This window comes from Protopterus annectens, chromosome 2.part1 (genome assembly GCF_019279795.1).
Source record: "Protopterus annectens isolate FY-2018-M chromosome 2.part1, PAN1.0, whole genome shotgun sequence".
In the NCBI taxonomy this organism is placed as follows: domain Eukaryota; kingdom Metazoa; phylum Chordata; order Ceratodontiformes; family Protopteridae; genus Protopterus; species Protopterus annectens.
The window spans coordinates 1,496,484,761-1,496,505,648 of record NC_056729.1 but is presented as its reverse complement, the minus strand read 5'-3'; the positions used below and the strand labels follow the sequence as shown (position 1 = coordinate 1,496,505,648).

The window sequence follows — 20,888 nt, the reverse complement described above, 5'->3', positions numbered from 1 at the left end:
TCTAGGAGGTGATTTGTACCCTTGGCTATATACTGGCAATAAGAGTGTTTATAGTGGCCCTAATCCCACCCATGACTAGGGAAATGTGCAAGTTGTGTACCCCAGAGGCCTCTAGTTCCTTTCCCGTATAAGCACATGCTTTTGCACACTCATACTTAAGGCTACCACAATGTGGTGTTTGTTTAATAAGCATAAAACCTGTCCCATTCTGCACATTTGCATCACTGTCCTTCCTCCAATGACAGTGCATGTGCAGCTCTAACCCATACTGCATACTCTATGATAAATGACCATCAGCCCAGGAGAGCTCTGTCAGGACCGTAAACCACTGATCACACTTTGGATGTCCACGTTAATAGTCAGACCTATAATTATTTATTCATTTACTTATTGCTTTTCCTTACCAGGAAAGTTTGACTGGGCACAGGACCCATTTTTAACCAGAGACCCAGAGAGAAAAGCATGTATTTATGCAAAAAATGATAACATAGTGAAATATAATAACATACTTTCCATAGTATAGGAAATAACAGTTTTATATCTCAGTTTCACCAGAGCTGGCTTTCCTTACACTATCAGTTAGAATTAGACTTTATATGCAAAGATGACAATGTTATTTCAGTTTCGGGAACACTATGCAGTCGTATATTCCATTTAATAACAATTCTTGCATAAAATTCACAATGTATTTCAACACTAATTTAATGCACAGAAAAAAGACCTTCTATTCACCCACATTTTGCTCCATCCTATTCCGTATGCTACTATTGAAATGCATATGTTATTTATATTTTTTGGTACTCTACTCCTAGTGAGGTTCAGTGATCCACTATCAACAGAAAGCGTATTCTTTTCTACATTGTTACTGCGGATTTTACCTGGCAAAAAGTTATTCTGCATTTAGGATTAGGCTCTAGGAAAATGGGTATTTTTTATTAATCATAACACTTTCTGCTCTAGTAAACTGTGATATTATAGCACAGTAAGCAACAGATCAGAACATTTTTGTCTCAAGTCTCTCCTCTTTTATAAACAAATACTTAAATGCTTACAGGTTATCTACAATATGTAAGAAAATAATATGGACTGGAAATCATCATGGAAAAAGTTATATCAGTTTTTATGGACTTATCATCATAACTGTTTTGTATCCTGTAAGATATACAAGACATTTGGGGGAAAACTGATAGACAGAATTGATTATTTGTGTGTATATATATATATATATATATATATATATATATATATATATGTGTGTGTGTGATATATATATATATATATATATATATATATATATATATATATATATATATATACATATGTGTGTGTGTGTGACTTATTTTTTGTGTGTTTGTGTGCGTGTGTGTGTGTGTGTGCATGCATGCATGTGTATGTATGTGTGTAAATATATACAGAGAGAGAGAGATCGATCTACTGAGTTGATTGTGTCTATTAAACACATATTATGTGAGTTTGCATTTGGTGATGCTGGCGTTTATTTTCTATTATTGTGCCACTGTACACATTTTATCACCTAACACTTGTTTGTGTCTTTCAGCTTTTCCCGGTTAGGGGTCGCCACAGCAGAACTCCGGTCCGCTAATGATTGGTAGTTGATTTTTACGTGCCGAGTTACCAGCCCTGACGCACAACCTTCAATGAAGGTATGCCCATTCACACATGTCTCCACGCAGAAGACACTCTAGCTGAGAATCGAACCGGACAGTGTCTTACTATGAGGCGGCAACGCTACCGCAGCACCACCACAGTCACCTTACACTATTAACTTGAAATATGAATATAGTTATATATGACAATTTGTCTAATCAGAAATCATTAAAAAAATCATTCAGTCAAATGTGTTTTACACTAAATGTGTTTTGCTGAATGTTTCCATGGTTTGTGATCAGATGGAAAGGTAATTAGATTAAATTAAACATATACAGTGTATATGTATGTATAAGTGTAGCATTTAGGGTGTGTGTGTGTATGTATGTGTGTGCGTGTGTGTATTTATTTCATTTTTATATATTCACCTTGGACACTGTTCTGCCTTTTAGCAATCACCTTGTTGATAAAATTGCTGACATCTGGCATATTTACATTTCTCCCTTTATTTTGCAAATATAATTGTTGGTTTTGTTATATTTATATGAAACTGTTTTTGTTTTAATGTGAATATGTTGGTTATGGCTTTCAATTTCTTCTTCAAGAAAAGATTTTTAGAAAAAATACTAAGGACTAAGACGAGATGATTCACTGTATCACTGACAAAAGAGTATATGACAAAGGGCTTGTGCAATACACTGTCAGTGGTGCAACAGGTATAACACTTGCTTTTGGTGCAGAAAGCTGCAGGTTCTATTCTCACACCAGATAAATGGATTGCTGACACGAAAGTTCAGCATAAGGGGATGCTCCACTCCTGAGTGTGTTATCCTTTAAGTGAGCTGTTCAACTGAGGCCCTATCTGCCGGAGTTGGTGGTAGCTCAGGTGGATGTAAAAGATCCTACAGTAGCTATCGAAAAGAGTAAGACCCCTTTATTTGACACAACATAAAAAACACAGTATTTACATATTTGCATATTTATAAAATCTACATATTTATAGGCATGTATACATATCTATTTTATTACTATTTATCATTTTTCTTTTAACATCTTCATTGTTATTCTTCCATAATTGACCCCCACTCCTTCTACATCCATAATCATATTATTTGCAGTGTATCTGCCAAAAATCTATTTTCCATTAAACAAAATTTCATTCAGTCTTTCATTCCAAATAACCCATATTGCATAAAATAAATTCTTATCTACTCTTGTCACATACTCTTTCTTCTTGCTCTTATAATGTCTACACACAATCATATTCATATTTATTTTATGTAATTTCTTTTTTTTTCATCTTTTTTCGGCTTTTCCCGGTTAGTGGTTGCCACAGCGGAACTCCGGTCTGCTAATGATTAGCAGTAGATTTTTATGGTGCCGAGTTGCCAGCCCGATGCCCAACCTTCAGCGAAGGCACACCCATTCACGCATGTCTTTCAGAGGTGACTCGACTGCAGGGAGGACATGCAGACTCCACACAGAAGGAACTCCAGCCGAGGATCAAACAGGAGAACCTCTTGCTGTGAGGCAACAACGCTACCGCTGTACCACCATGGCTTACATTTATTTTATGTCATTAATATTCTCAAAAAAAAATCTTCACAGAACTTTTCCCAGAGTTTCACCACCACCACGGCTTACATTTATTTTATGTCTTTAATATTCTCAAAAGAATCTTCAAAATGCTCTGTTGTCTTTTCTTCCCCATTAACAACACTCTTTCATCTTTCTTTTTATATGGCATATTCCTTTTTACTGGTAACTTACTTATTACCAGTCCCCATAAGAATTCCTGACACTTTGCTATCTTGGTACATGACGTTTTCCTTACTTTAATGTCTTTAATCATTTCTTCTGGTAAATTTGCCCATGGATTTACATAATAATATTGTTTCATCACATTATTTTACCACACATCCATCTATCTTTCTCTGTAACACCAATTATTATTTTGCATGTTAGTATATTTTTGAATAATTTTAATGTCTTCATTTACATATTTTTCTCCTTTTCTTATTCTCCTCATCTCCCAGAACTTTTTGTACTTATATTTCAACATTCTTACTCTTAATTTCTCATTGTATTCGTTTACCCATTTTAATACTAAATACAAGTTTAAAGAAGCAAAATAAACAACTGTATTTAGTAGCCCTTTCCCCCCTTCATCTTCACTTATATATAACACGTCTTTTCACTGAATTTAATCTTGAACCCCATATGAAGGACAACAGTTCTTCTTCTTCTAGCTTTTCCCGGTTAGGGGTCACCACAGCGGATCACCTGTATGCTCATGATTGGCAGTAAAGTTTTACGGTGTCGACTTGCCAACCCGGTGCCCAGCCTTCCACGGAAGGCACACATGCATGCACTCACGCCTAGGGCCAATTCAGAGTGTCCAATCCACCTACAGCATGTCTTTGGGATGTGGGAGGAAACTGGAGCACCTGGAGGAAACCCACATAACCACAGGGAGGACATGCAGACTCTGCACAGAAGGCACCACAGCTGATGATTGAACCGGAGAACCTCTTGCTTTGAGGCGACAACCCTAACCTCTGTACCACCGTGGCTGCCCATATGAAGGACAACACTAATTGCATAATTTCTTTTTCATATTTTTCTGGGATTATATAAACATTTGACATAGATGCTATTTTTCCCATTAATACAAAATTCACCAAATAAACTTTTGTCCTAAAAGATAATCTATATGTCCCCCACAGAAGACATATGTCTTTCATTTCTTTTATCAAACACTCCCATTGCATCATAATGACATAATTTTTCCCAACTTTTATCCCTAGTAAAGACACTTCATTCATTGAAAAATGCACACCCCCAATTTTCACCATAACACACAAACACTTGCTGATGTCCTTCAAGGATGCATCTGCAGTCATAACATATGGGTTGTCCTGCCTCAGGCAGCCCTTCGGTCGGCCGGATTCCAAAGTCTGGGTCTGGCCTCGGCTGATGTTGCACTTTCCCCGACGTCAGAGCGTCTGGGGTATAAAAGCATCAGCCGACACCATTTTCCTCAGTCTTTCTTGCCGCGCGGTGCCCGAAGCAGAAGCAATTCGCAAGTGCCGGTCGGTCAGATCCTGTGATAAGAAGAAATTCAGCTACCGAAGACTTCGTAAAAGCTAAGTACCCCATTGGGGACTCTTTCTTGCCTCAGCCGATGTCAGATAAAGTAAATAATTGTTTAACTTGTGGGAAACAAATACCTCATAAGGATTTCCACTCTTACTGCCTTCCTTGCTTAGGCCCAGACCACGACGTCTCGGCCTGTTCAGCCTGTGCTTCCTTCAACCGACGAACTCTTAGACGTCGGTCGGAGTTTGCAGAGGAATTCTTTGGGGCTAATTTTGCATATAAGATGCTGTCGGAGACTCCGACTTCGCATTTAGTGAAAAAACGGAAGGACAAGGACCGACACTCGCGGCCCGCGGTTTTGGCTGAAACCACCATAAGGCCTACTGCGAGTGTCTCGGTTTCGGCCGAAACCAAGTCCTCTGAGCTTCCTTTAACCGAATCCACTCAACCGACCACCGCGGCCCCGGAGGCCCCGGCTGAGTCGGCTACTGAGATACCTACCGAAACCAGTGTCCAGGAAATGTCCGACACCATACCTTTGGACAAATCTACTCCTGCACGTGGGGCAGCTAGACCCCCCTGCTTCCATGTCCATTAAGGCTTTTTCCAGGGCTAAAGCTGCCAAACTAACTAAAGCTTTGCCTCCCAAAACTACCTCCCAGAGGCCTTCTTCTTCTAGTTCTCAGATCCTCAGCCTTGCAGAGGATCTTATTTCTTTAATTAGAGGTTCTCAGCCTCACCTGGACATGGGCTCTCACCCACCTCCAGACAAAAGGCCCAGGACTGAGCCCTCTGACCAACACTCTTCAGATGAATCCACGGACGGATCTGAGTTAACAGACCACCAGGAGGAGGCCTATTTGCCCTATGAGGATTCTGATGCTGAAGAATCTTTTCCTTCGGCCTCCCCTCCTGAAGAGTTTTCTTTTGGTGAGACTCTACACTCCATGAGAGAGCATTTTCGATGGCAGGGTCAGGAATTCTCTGATTCTAGAAAGAGATTAAGGACCTTTTTGCATTTACCTCAACATAGGCCCTTAGCTATACCTCCTGTGTTGCATGTTATTGATGATGTGTACAATGATGTTAGTACAGCCCCTGATACTCTCCCCCCGGCACCTGCCAAACCTGATAGATACTACAGGGTCCCCGATTCTCATTTCCATCTGTATAAGGCCCATTCCGCAGACCCAGACACTATTTCTCAGGGCCCTAAAGGGGTTGCAGCTGCCACTGCCAAAAATCCTCTATCTTCTGAAAGGGAGTCTAGAGCTTTAGAGAGATGGGGAAAGAAGGTATATACTTCTGCAACTCTTTCTGTGAGGGCATTAAATTGTCAATTTCATATGATACAGTACCAAGAGTATTTGTTAGATGAACTAAATAAGAAACTTTCTTCTTCTGAACCCCTTGACCGTAAATCCCTTCAGGACCTGGTACATAACTCACAGCAGGTTAGTAATCATTTCTTAAAGTGTGGTTATGATGCACTGGAGGCTTCATGTAGGTCAGCTATGACTGGGGCAGTTATTCGTAGGCATGCCTGGCTGAAGGAACAATCCCTGCCAGACCATGTTAAAGCTAAACTCCTGGATGCTCCAATGGAAAAACAAAAATTATTTGGCTCCTCGGCCCAGGAGGTCTTGAAGAAGTTTGAAGAAAAGGCGAAATCTGTGCAAACAGTTAAGGATTTTCTGCAAGTACAACCACCGAGATTCAGCAGAAACTGGCCTACCAAGAATTGGTCCTTTACAGACTCGGACAGAGCCCAAAGAGGCAGGAACAGGCGTCCCAGAGGTAGAGGGCAAGCTAGGGGCTCCTACAGAGGCCGTCAGTGGCAGCCTACCAACCAGAGAGGTAGTGCAGCAACAACAACAACAACTACTACACCTGGACAGACACAATAACTTCACTTTGACTCCGCCTACCAGGGCTCATTTGGAAGCAACCTTAGGCGGAAAGCTTTCCTTATTCTCAAAAAACTGGCATTATATTACAAGGGACACATGGACACTGCAAATAATAGACAAAGGATACAGGTTCCACTTCCACACTTTGCCAAGAAGAAACAGAATGCCAAACCTGCTACCAAATCAGAGGGCAGAGGCTTTAAAGCAGATCAACAACTTACTTCAAATGAAAGCCATAGAAAAGGTACCTCTTTCAGAACAAGGTCAAGGATTCTACTCCAGATTATTCCTTGTTCTAAGAAAAGAAAATCAATGGAGGCCTATACTAGACCTGTCTGCACTAAATACTTTCCTCATTGTGCCAAAATTCAAGATGCTGACCCTACAGCAACTTCTTCCCATGCTGGGCAAGGAGTCTTGGCTGGTGACTCTAGATCTCAAGGAGGCATACCTGCATGTCCCTATTCGACCAAGTTGCAGAAGACACCTCAGATTTCTTGCAGGATCAGAGCATTATCAATTCTCAGAATTGCCCTTTGGCTTATCTACTGCACCCAGAGTATTCACGTAATGCCTGGCATCAGTAATTGCACACTGCAGACTTCAGGGGATTCAAATCTACCCATATCTGGACGACTGCCTTATTCAAGCGGACAACAAGGAAAATTTGATAAAGGACTTGGCATATGCCATCCACCTACTACAGGCCTTGGGATACACAGTCAACATCCAAAAATCAAGACTTGTTCCATCCCAAAGGATAACCTTTTTGGGTGCAGATCTAGACACAACCACCCAAATGGCCTTTCTCACAGAAGAAAAACAAAACAACTTCCGAATACTTCATGAATCTGACAAGACAAACTCAGCTAACTGCAAGGAAAATCCTGCAGGCCCTGGGTTACATGGCATCCTGCATAATTCTGATTCCACAGGCCAGGCTGCATATGAGAAAATTACAATGGTACCTAAGGAGTGTATGGTCTCAGCACAGTCACAGTTTAGAAACTTTGATACCAATTATTCCTTGCCTTCAAAAGGAATTCCTGTGGTGGGCTCATGCCTGCCAGTCCAACAGAGGGTTGCCTTTCAACAAACCAAGAACAAAGCAAACCATCACCATGGACGCTTCGGACCGAGGATGGGGAGCACACATGGAGGGCAAATGTATCCAAGGCCTATGGTCTCAAGGACAGCTGCGCATGCACATAAACCAAAAGGAAATGCTGGCAGTGATACATGCAATCGAGGCCTTCAAACCTTTCCTCCATCAAGGTCACCTGTTAATAAGGACAGACAACACCACAGTCATGTGGTACATAAACAAGCAGGGAGGCACACATTCCTACCCCCTATGCAGGCTGACTATGAATCTATGGGATCTGTGCCTGAAACTCAATATGCAACTACAGTCCCAGTTCGTGCCAGGGAAAGAAAATGTACTGGCAGACAGCTTAAGCAGAACTACCATGGATGCACACGAATGGATGCTGCACCCAGATATCTTCCTACTCTTAACACAAACATGGGGAAAGCCGGACATAGATCTGTTTGCTTCTCCCCACAACCATCAACTGAAGACATTCTGCTCCAGGACGTATCACCCAAAGGCTTGGAGGGTGGACTCTCTCTCTTTCAGCTGGAAAGATCTAAAATGATATGCCTTCCCACCTCTCCCGTTAATGTCCAAGGTTTTACTGAAGATCAGGGCAGAACAGCCAAGAGTGATTCTGATAGCTCCAGACTGGCCAAGGCAGCACTGGTACCCACTACTGAGGAGCATGTCACAGGCGAAACCATGGACTCTCCCCCTATGGCCTCTACTTCTAACGCAGAACAACTTCAAGATCATGCATCCCAACTTGAAAACATTGCAACTAACTGCCTGGAAAATTCCATAAATCCCCCTCACAATAACTTATCACAGAGGGTAAAGGACATTATTATGGAAGCTGGACGACCTTCCACAAGGAAGACATACTCAGCTAAATGGAAAAGATTTCTCATTTGGAGCACAACAAAAGGCTTAGATGTGACAGTGGCAAGTATGACACATATTCTGGAATACTTAGCAGAATTGTTCCACAACGGCCTGTCCTATTCTTCCATAAAGATTCATGCCTCAGCAATTTCAGCAGAATACAATGTGGATCCACCTATCTTCTCGCACCTTCTCCTCAGGCAATTCCTGAGAGGGATCAAAAACATCAATCCTCCAAGAAAACCCCCTTTACCAACTTGGGATCTCAACTTTGTGCTGGAGAAACTAACACTTCCTCCCTTTGAACCAGCAGCATCAGCGGATCTACAGTTTCTGTCTTGGAAAACTGCATTCCTTCTGGCCATAACTTCAGCAGGAAGAGTATCTGAGTTACAAGCTTTAATGGCAGTACAGCCATTTCTTATCTTCCATCAGGACAGAGTTTCACTAAGAACCAATCCTACTTTTATGCCAAAGGTGGTATCTAGGGTATCCCTGAACCAAGCTTTTCACTTGCCTACTTTCTTTCCAAATCCACAAAACAGAGGAGAAAAACTTCTACACACTCTGGATATACATAGACAAGTACGCTACTACTTGGACAGAACTAAAAGTTTCAGAAAAACTGACCAACTCCTTGTAGCTTATGCTGCTGGGGTACAAGGAAAAGCAATTTCCAAACAGACAATTTCAAAGTGGATAGGAAATTGCATTCGATTTTGTTACTCCTTCCATGGAAAGACAGTTCCTGCAAACATCAGGCCTCATTCAACAAGGGCCACAGCCACCACTACAGCCTTCCTGAGAGGGGTGGCTACCAAGGACATTTTAGAAGCTACTACATGGAGCTCCATACATACATTTGCCAAGCATTACAATTTACCTTTATACTCCAGATCCAGAGCAGGTTTTGCTACAGCAGTCCTGCAGGGGATCTTAACTACACCATCCTTTTCTTAGTACCTCCTCCCCCAGATTGGCTATGGTATTCTACCCATATGTTATGACTGCAGATGCATCCTTGAAGGACATAGTACAGTTTTGTACCTACCATAAATGTAGATGTCCGATAGGTATGCATCTGCAGTCAGGGTTACCCTCCCTCCTTCCCCTCTGTGGTATTCCTAGGGTACTTACCCCTCCATTAGCTAGCTGGGGGATCTATTATGGTGTATTTGTTTGTATATATATTTTTTGGAAAATGTTTGGAATTTTACTGCATTCCTCCAAATTTGGCCTTCCTAGAGGGCACCTGGCATCTGGGGCAAGAAACACTGAGGAAAATGGTGTCGGCTGATGCTTTTATACCCCAGACGCTCTGACGTCGGGGAAAGTGCGACATCAGCCGAGGCCAGACCCAGACTTTGGAATCCGGCCGACCGAAGGGCTGCCTGAGGCAGGACAACCCATATGTTATGACTGCAGATGCATACCTATCGGACATCTACATTTATGGTAGGTACAAAACTGTACTTTATCTTTATTCAAGGTCATTCACATTTCCTTTAAATATCCATTTAGAGAATCAAACAATTCACTGAAACATATCATGTTCATACCAGCTACCACTATATCATCTGCATATGTCAAAACTACTGGAAGCATCAGCTCCTTTTTTATTACATATCTAGCAGCTTTCATTTTATAACTTCCTTTACTTACTATTGGATTTATTACTAATGCAAAAAATATTCCACTAATGGCATATCACTGCTTTACACCATACTTCATGCATATTTCTTTACTTAGCCATCCATTTGCTAATACTCTCTCTCTGTATTATTTTGATATCCTGGCACACACTCTCCTAATTCTATTACTTATTCTGTACTTCACCATAACATCCCACAAAGCATTATGTCCTACTGTATCACATCTACCATTTTACTTATAATATCATCCGTAATTTCTCTCACAACCAGTAACAATTCTTGACATCCATTTCCTTTTATAACATTTGTATTTTTTTCCATAATATCCCTCCTCCATCCTTCCATTCTCCTATGTATTATGCTCATAAAATGTTATAATCTGTGTTATTTAGTTTGATGGGTCTCCATTTTTTATTTCATTCTTCTCATCTTTCTTCCATATAAATTTTAATATCCCACTACATAACCCTTCATAAACAAAGCCTTCATTTAACCGTTCATTCAGTTGATTTACAATATAATCTTTTTGCCACTCCATTAATTTCTTGTACATTCCATACCCTGTACCATCTGGGCCTGATACTAAATCAGCATTTTCTTTCCTAAATACTTCATCCAAATCACTAATAGTAATGTATTTTTTAAATTCTTCCTTAACTCATTCTGGATTTTTTCTTTTACTTTTACTTCCCATTCTCTCATATTTTCCTTCTTTTTACACTTATATATATATATATATATATATATATATATATATATATATATATATATATATATATATATATATTCTACATGCTGCACTGCAATATTCATAATTTGCTCTTGTATTCTTTTTACCGCTGCTTTTACATTTTTCATTTACCTCGTTGTAATAGTATCCTTATTTATTATTTTACCCAAATAAGCAGCTACATGCTCCCTTCTTCCTTGTAATATATCTGCCTAAACAGTGATGACTTAGTTTTTTCTTGAATTCTTGTAGATGTCTTTTTCTCTAGCATAACAGTCTTTTGTATTATTATTTAAATGATCTAATAGTTGTCCATACATTTTCCATTACATCTGTTTTTCTTCCTTTCTCATATCATCCTGCCTTAGCAAAAAACAATTTTATACTCCTTTTTAAATTCAATCCACAGCTCAGATCAGTATTTATAGAAGTTCTTCATGATTATATGATTCTTCCATAACTGCAATACTACCCACTCTCCATTTTCATCCCATAATTCCTCATTTATTCTTTTTCTCTTTTCTTTTTAAATATACTTCCTTTCTTTCATCACCTCCATCCATATTGCTAAATGATCTGAAAAAAACATCACAACTGTATCAACATCTGCTACTCCAAGCCTTCCAATAATACAAAATAATCAATTTCAGACACAAGTTCCCCCTTCTAGAAGTCAATTGACTTTGATCCACACAGCTAATTTACCACATTTTATCACTACTTGCATTTTTATCATCCTTCTCTTTCTTTTTAAATCTCCCCTTAAATCACCAATAAGTCCCCTGCAGTTACAGTTTTCATGTTTATCAGCACAGTCTAATTTTTGATGAAACAGAGTATCTGTTTCTTTGCTAGCTATATGAGCATATAATGCTATAATTCTATAAATGTGTTACCTCTGCCTCACATCTAGAACAGTTAACTTTTCCATTCTTACCAATATTACATTAAGTATTTTCACTGTTGTTTTACACCACTGCCACTCCAGAACAACATTCACTTCCTAAGTTCCACATTATATTTCCACCCCACAATTTTTCTATTTGCAGTCTTTCTCCACCTTTCAGGAATCTTACACATTCTATCACACTGAGCATTCTATTCCAGTATCCCTGACCTTCTTACAGTGTTAATAATACTGTTCACATTTACTGAAAGTACTATAAATTTCTTTTTTAAGTTTGTTTTTCCTCCTTTTTATGTTTAGGAGAAATATTTTAAAATTCTCATTTTCTTGTTTTTACACTTTCTTGTTTTTACACTTTCCCCAACTGAATATTTTTTTCTTGGGTTTATGTACAAATAATTCTTGATCCTCGGAATCAGATTTTTCTCTGGGTAGAACTTCAAAAAAATTATTAGTATCAATCCCCTTTTCTGACCTCTTTTCCCGTGTGTACTCTCTCTCTCCTCATTTTTACCTTCATTTTATTCTTCTTCTTCTACAGCTTTTTCTTCGTTATTTTACCTTTTCCCCAAGCTTCTTGTTGCCCTTCCTTGTGTATGTTTTCACCCTCTCCCCCAGCCTCTTATTGTCCTTCCTTGTGTATATTTTCTTCCCTTTCCCATTCTTTTTCATTATTTACTGTTTCCACTTGATGATTCATCCAAAATTGTCTCTTTCTTATACAACCTTCATTCACACCTGCAATGCACACACTTTCTTACCGTATATCTTTTCTCCCTGTACTGGTTCCATTGTATCTTGTCACAATCATTAATTAAATGAGAAAAGACCCCAAAAAAGAAACATGATTTATGGTGGCCAAAATATTTTAATGTTCCTCTATGACCAGCCACAAAAATAACACTTGGCAAATGTTTCACCATGTTGTTTTCACATTTTAAAACAATTTCTAAGCTCCAACCTCCATCCCATAAGTTCTTCTCATCTCTAACTTCCACAGTTTTATCAACTGTTTCACAAAGACGCTGCATGCATTTTTAACATCATCTTCTTCCACTTCCTCAAGTCTAAACAGCAAAATAATATTGTTTTAACGTGCAAGTTACCACGAGAAAACAAATAAATGTTCCATGGATAAATGTCCTTTTTGTTACACAATTCCAGAAATGTTATCATCAGTCTATAAATTTCAAATATTATTTCACAAAAAGTCTCTGTCCCAATATATATAAAATATTGAATTTCTTCAGCTTTAAAACCTTGAACAATTTCTAAATTGTGCCATATGTAATATCACTTCCACAGACTCAGTTACTTCCTTCTCCATTGAAATAGCTAATCACTGTTCATTTGTAACATTCACCACATTGGAATCTTTCTTTACGTTCTGAAGCTCCATATCGAACATTTTTTTCTCCAAATACCCACTTTACCCCCTCCAAACTCTCCATACCTTTTCTCTCCTTCTCCATGCTGCTGCTTCCTTAGGCATCTTCCTTGCTGTTGTAAGAGCCCTCTGGTGCCTTCTAGCAGCTCCATAGTGTAGGGGATATTCCCAGATGCCCTGGCCAAATTTCCTGTAGTAGTCTATAGCTGCGGTGGTACAGTGGTAGCTTTGTTGCCTCACAGCAAGAGGTTCTCCTGTTCGATTCTCGGCTGGAGTGCCTTCTGTGTGGAGTCTGCATGTCCTCCCCGTGGTCGAGTGGCCTCCGAAAGACATGCGTGAATGGGAGTGCCTTTGCTGAAGGTTGGGCGTCGGGCTGGCAACTCGGCACCATAAAAATCTACTGCCAATCATTAGCGGACAGGAGTTCCGCTGTGGCGACCCCTAACCGGGAAAAAGCCGAAAAGACAAACAAGTCTAAATACCTCCTGGAGACTCCCCTGAAAAAGACTGGTAGTCTAGTGGGACAACAAAAGGATAAATAAAAAATAAATAAAATAAAAAAATACCAATTATTTACAGCAACCATTTAAGCTTAACACTATACAGCTGTAGAGCATAGTTGGGACCGATGGATTCCACTCTGTTTGTGCTTCAGCTGATTGTCTTGAAGTGTTATTTTACCACCTGTAGCAGAATCTTTCCTGTTTTGCATTCATGCATACACACACACACACACACACACACACACACACACACACACACACACATACACACAAAATTATTAGTTTCCAGCAGGGCTAATAATAGCCTTTAGTGCCACCCAAATTCCTGTTACCATACCACAAACAGCCAGACCAATCTGCCATTCCGGAATCACAATTAATGAATACTATTAAAAATAAGCCTTTTGTCGCATATAAGTTTATGAGTGCTTATGCTTGCAATAGCAAGGCAATCTGAGTTCAAAGGGCAGATATCTACAGTTATTTTTTTTATTAGCTCTGTATAATTACAATTATATACTCAAGCTGTTATAAAATGGCCTGCTTACAATTATACAAAACACTCTGCTTATTAAATAACTAAAAAGCATTATTGTCTGTTATAGAGAAATTCAAGTAAATTTTTTTCAGATAGTCACCTTCAGAAAAATTCTAACCAAATCCTATCTGGTCTTATGTGTATCTCCTATCTAAACATTGACTGTAAAATAATGCTATCTATTAGTGAAGTTAACTCTTTGAATTACACAATACTGTTTCTATAAATTCATGTAATTAAATTTAATAATAGTTACTTACTTTTGACGTAAATGAACTCAGTTTTAAATAATACAAATGCACACACACACTCAAACCTTTGTGTATGTAATTAAATGGATATATGCTTGACACAATAGGACAATGTTTTTCTAGGTGATTTCAGTCTGTCTTGTGTACCATCTTCGATGTCTTGGTAAAATTAATGATTAAATGACTGCTGCTGTATGTCTAATGCAGATGCTTTACTAATTTCTCTCTCTCTCTCTCTTTTTCCATTGTGTAACAGACGGACCAACTGTTTGTTGGATTACTCAGTTGCCAAAATGTCACAATCTTCTCAGGCCGATGAAGGGTCTACATTTGAACACCTGTGGAGCAGCTTGTAAGTACTATACACTTCTGTAGATTATGAGGGGGGGGGGCATTTCTCCATTGAAAGTGATTCCCACATAATATAAGATCTACTGTACTCTTGGTATGTCCTTGGCTTGGTTTGAATTGAGGAATGTTCTAAACATGTCAGCTTAAACATAATGCAAAAAAGGAAAATAATATGTTTAAGAGACAAGAAGAGAAAGAAAAGAAAAAAAACGCTAAACTGGAGTGTGGGGATGTAGTATGAGCAATAAAAGATGAAAGGGACTTGAAGAGTATCCATATTAAATGATTTAATGGTAAACAAGACGCATGAGAATGCAGACAGGAAGACTGATGCAATACCAAGAAGTGTAGAGTAAGAAGTCCCATCAGTTAGTTGTAAGATGTATTATCCCTTTGAGTATTTAGTTACTGTTGTCCGGTAGTGGACAGTGTGCAGTTCTGAAGGCCTCATCAGCATAGCAGAAGAACTGGTACATGTTCTGCATTAGAAAAACTAAAATAACAGTCCAAAATGGCTTCACATGCATTGAGCTGAAGAAAGGCTATGATGCAGGGGAGGGGCTGTTAAGTAACTCATAGGAATGGGTATGCATTGAATTGTGAGTACATACTGTCTTTCAAACAGAAGATGTGTGAAAACAAGGCAATACAGTGTGAGAAATGGTTTGTATGAAGAAGCCGTAGTTCCAGAAATGGTGACTTAACAGGCACACGAATATTCTAATAAGGATGTGGTGGTAAGGAAAAGTGCCAAGTTATAAGATAAGTGAACTTACAATCTACATGGCAAAGAATGGGTCAGATTAGTTGACAATATATTTCTCACTTGATGTCAGAATGTCCATTTGTTTGTTTCTAAAAGTGATTCATCTCACCATATTAGCAGACATGGTCATAGCCCTTTTTCATTGAGATATTATTCATTTTACCTTTTGTAATAGCCGGAAAGTTTTTCCTTTTTCTGCATCAATCCTGTCATGTATCCTTTATGAACTTGTTGTTCTTTAATACAGCAGACTGCATTTCGTGGCATAAAAACATTTTGCCATCACAGTGGCCACTCAACCAGTTTATTTGTAATCTTCATGAAGCAAGTTAAATTCATGTTTCTCTAATCAAGTCCTTAAATTGCAGTCTATACTTTGTACAAAGAAATTAAAATAACAAAAATAAGTGATCCCAGTTTAATTATCTGTCCAGGTTATTTGCAGAGTCACAATGAAAACAAAAATAAGTGGTTCCAGTTTAATGTTCTATCCAGGTTATTTGTGTATTCAGAAATGAAGACAAAGGTAAGTTGCCCCAGTTTAATTTGCCATTGGGGCTATTTGCAGAGTCAAAATGAAGATAACAAAACACAGTGGTTTCAGTTTAATTTGCCATCTTGGTTGTTTGCAGATTCAGAAAGTAAAGTAACAGCCAAAATGGGGTTTACTACCACCACCACTGCAGGGCAGCACTGGCTTAGGCTTTACAATCTTATTCTTAACTCTTGCCTTCTGTTCTATTTCCATGAGTCAGTTGCACTCATTCTTTCTCACCATGAGCTCCTCCTGTTACCTACATGTGTTCCCAAGTTCAACGTTGAGTTAAATGTCATACTAAAATCAAGGTGAGCTTTGTCATTTTTTTTTTGGTGGCAGGTCATGTCAGCAAATAAAAATGTCATGAAACAAGCTTTTTTAGGTGAAGTCAGGCTAATCTGTGTCCTAAAGTTCAGTATCCAACCAGGAGGTCAGCAGCCTACTCCTTTGAACTTTGTTCTTTAGCTTACCCTCTACTGATGAGAAGATTACAAGTAGAACATATTAGTGGCCCTAGAGTTATTCTACAGTCCGATGGTATGCATTAAATGAAATTCTTCAAGTAGGGGTGAGATGAATTGTATTGTCCCACTGTTAGAAATTCAAAAAATAAATAGCGCTGAAACATTACAGTCCAACTGATACCCTAATACAACTCCAATTTATGGGGCACCTGTTGAAACTATGTAATAAAATAAGCATCATTAACCCTGTTACTAATTCATAATCATAGATAATACAGGGCTGAGACAATTATACAGGCACTGTAGTGTAATTGCTTTTGGTGTTCAGATTTGTTATTGACATGAAATGTCCTAAAGCAATCATACATTTATATAAATGAAACAAATCATATTGACATATTTTCAGTTACAAACATTATACAGCACATATAATCCACTACACAGTCATTATCAATTTAACATTACATAGCTCATTCAATTCCGGCCTTCACTTAAACCTCATTCCTTCTCTGAAACATTATTCTGCATGTATCGATCCCACAATTCCCATATTCTTCTATGTAATTTGCTCCTACCCTTTTCTAAAGATCCCACTTACAGTTCTTTTATCTCTGTTTCCAGTATGGTTGGTTTAGACTTTGATTTCTATTTTTTAGTAACTGCTTTTATGAAAGCCGCTGGAATTAAACTGAGCAAGGCCTTACCATGTCTAGGCAATTCTGATCCTTTATCACAGCTCAAAAAATTATTTCTTTATTCACACCAATTTACTGTGCTACCTTGATATTGTTCAGATTATAATGTGCTAAGTGGATATGCTCGTGAATTATAATTGTCATAAAAATGCACTAAATGGCAAAGGACACCTCATACAATGAGCTTTTTCCTGTTTAGTTACAAACTGTAATGCAAGAAATGACAAAAGAAAATGCAGTTATCTTGGGAGAAGAGTACAATATGGCTCCAAAATAGCACAGAAGTGGCAAACATACTTAGGAAAATGTCCTTATCCTTCATTTTAAACACGTTCCAGAGATATACAGCAAGAAAGCAAATCTACTTTCTGAAAACATCATTTCCTGAAGCTTTTACTATGATGCCGATCACAAAGCATGCAACATACATGTCTGAAGACCACAATTCTGGTGTAATGTGTTTCAGTGACTTTCAACCAGGGTTCCTTGGTATATTAGCTTTCCTACAGCATCTGAAAGGGTTCCTCCAAAAATTTCTTTTAATGCTGAAAATGAGAGCAACTTAATTTTATGCGTGAGTCTGACCACAGCTCACCTGTGGATTTAGTAGTTAACTAACAGAAGAACAGTATAGTGGGTGCCAACCAAAGGTCTGAGAGACATGACAGTGGTGCTCAGAAGAGAAGTAATGCATGTATGAGTGAGGGAGACAATGTTGCAGTGCTTTAGATCATTGCCCCTAACCAGTGTCAGCATTAGTATGGCACACAGCAGAAGTAGTGGAGCTGCAAAGATTCAAGTTCGTCAGAAAAACACACTTAAAAATGCAACTAGTCATTTCACAATTGATTCTTTTTGTGCTTGAATCACAGTTTAGTTTTGCAAAGGTGTGAGTCACACTGTTGGGTACTGATCTTCTGAGCCAGAGACAGTAGCAGTAACTTTTGTAACCGATTCATTTTCTTGGCAAATTCAAAACAACTTAAATACTTTTAATTTTATTAGAAGGCAATGACAATGTTATCTGTATGTTGTATTATTAATAACTACACTTGTATTTTTCCCATAGCGTCTTTCTGTCTCCCCATTATATAATTTATAATTATCATATAACCATTGAATTGTGGAAAATACAAGTCATTTATGCTTTGATAGTAGCCACCCTTAGACCTTACTTCCTTTTTAAGGAATGATAATCCAATCATGCCATAGGTGAATTTGTGAATACCCATCCAATTGCGTAACTCTTTTTTGATGGAAGATACCGTATTCCATTGCTTGATCTGTAGTGGACGTTTGTTCCAGATAAGTTGTAGTCATTATGTCATGAATCTATCTCTCCAGCTTGATTTGTTTATTTGCTACAGCATATTCAGATCTCTGATACTAGTGGTAGATGGAGATATAATGCAGTAAATAATGAGGTACTTACTGCCTTTACCCTCTCCCGGAAGCTAAGGTCTTTTAGGCCTATGATCTTTTTTGTTAGGAATATTTGGGGTCTCTACAACTGCTGGATATACCTAGAAACTACCACAGTGAAATATCCCTAAGATTTGACCCTGTTGTTTGGGATTTGGGAACTTATGTGGACAGTGACCTAATTTTTGACCAACGTGTGTCCAGTGTTGTAAGGAAGATGTCCTTCTATTCTCATGTTGCAGTATTCATAACCTTTGGGTTAGCCTCCACCTAGTTACCTAAACGTCTGGCCAGTATATAAAAGCTTTAGTCACTGCAAGATACATGGGACGTCTGATGTTGGCTGTAGGGTGCATGGGCCATAAAAGTGAGATTTGCATGTACCTTCATCAGAACTTCTCTGCCGTCAGTAGAATGTCAGCTCATCCTCCCATCTCTTGTCAGATCCTGCAATTTAAAGTTAAGTACCCCACTGGGGCCTATTTCTTGTTCTTTTTTTTTTTGGTCACTGCATGTCTACCCAAGTTCATGTCATCCAGGAAAGGAAAGTGTTGATGCGAACGTCAGATCCCTCATAAGGACACCCATGACCTGTATTTGTTCTGCCTAGGGCCCAACCACGGTTATAAGGCCTGTGCTATTTGTCAGGCCTTTGTCCCAAAGCCTCTTTGCAGCCATCTGCATGCCCTTAATATCTGTCTAGAGAACCAACACCTCATAAGTTTTGCTCTTGCGATGGAAGGGCCATACAATCTTACCAATAAGCCACTGAAAAAGAAGACCAAAGTTACCACCCCTGAGCCTACTGCTGCACCTCTTCCCCCTGATGTTCCCCTGTGGCTGAGGTACACCTGGAGGAACATACTGAACCAGCCAGTCTGCTATAGTGGGTCCTATTCTGGAGGCCACAAAGCTAAGGTCTGAAAGCACATTCATTGAGGTAACGCAGACGTCGGATGCCTACGACGAGGGGGAACCTCCACCATTAGAGGCTTCTGAACCTAGGTCTTCCTTAGGGCCTGTGTCCTCCAGGCCTGTTTCTTCTTTAAAAAAGAAACAGCAAAACAAACATTTGACTTCACCTCCTCAGAGCTTGCCTGATTGGCAAGCTTTCTTTCAGTGTTTGTTCAGTCCCTTCATGGCCCTTAGGCCTTCCATGGCTGCTTCTCCCCCAGTTGCCCCTCCTGTTATCAGCCCTAGACCTCAGACTGTAGAGCATCTTACTATAGAGGCTGAAAATTCTTCAGATTCCTCTTCAGAGGATTCTCTGTCTTATGTTTCAGAAATCCCTTCCCATCTAGGATATGCCTCACCAGAGGAGGACTCTGCTGAGGAGGATTCCTCCTGGGAGGATCTCACCTTTGGAGAAAGTGTCCCTCAGATGAGAGTTTTTCAAATGGGATTCCACAGAAATGTCTGAAGTCCAAAAGAGGTATTATGAACTCGTACAAATGGATACCCCTTCACCTTCTGCCATTCCACTAGTCCTTCTAGCCTTTTCATCAACCTCTAAAAGTCCTGAATCCCAACGCCCTGCTTCTAGAAGGTCAGACAGATGTTATAAGGTCCCAGAAGGGGCACATTTCTAATAAAATGCCATGCTGCAGATCCTAGTACCATTTCTGTCTCTGCAGGCAAGCCCTCTAGATTGCTACCCTCTATCTCTGTCCTTCCTTCTGATAAGGACAGCAAAACTATGGAGAGAATTGGCAAGAAGGTGTACACCTCTGCCAGTTTGGCATTTAGAGCCATCAACTACCAGACACATATGTCTCCGGCCCCGTTGACTCATGCTTTAAAGCTCTTGGATGATCTCCCTGATTCAGCCACAAAGTCAGTAAATCCCTAACCTGATCTCCTTGTCCTCATAAGTGACAAAACATTCAATCAAATGCAGTTATGATGCTACAAAGGCCTCAGCCAGATATGCAGCCTATGCCACGGTGCTCAGACGTTACTCGTGGTTGAGGCTCCAACCCCTACTTGACGATATCAGGACTAAACTTCTAGATTTCCCCCCTGGACAATACTGCCTTGTTTGGGGCCCAAGTGGCAGAACTTTTCAAAACACTTCAACAGAAGGGGA

General features: G+C 39.4%; 1 protein-coding gene across 5 annotated transcripts in view; it reads left to right on the top strand.

Annotated features, from left to right (window-relative positions):
- TP73 (tumor protein p73) overlaps positions 1 to 20,888 on the top strand; it is a 1,605,115-nt gene that overhangs the window by 477,197 nt on the left and 1,107,030 nt on the right. For all 5 annotated transcript variants that reach the window (XM_044062957.1, XM_044062958.1, XM_044062960.1 and 2 more), the window contains exon 2: positions 14,823 to 14,918. In XM_044062957.1, the coding sequence (XP_043918892.1) occupies positions 14,860 to 14,918 (59 nt within the window). In that variant the 5' untranslated portion in view covers positions 14,823 to 14,859. The remainder of the gene's footprint in view (positions 1 to 14,822; positions 14,919 to 20,888) is intronic.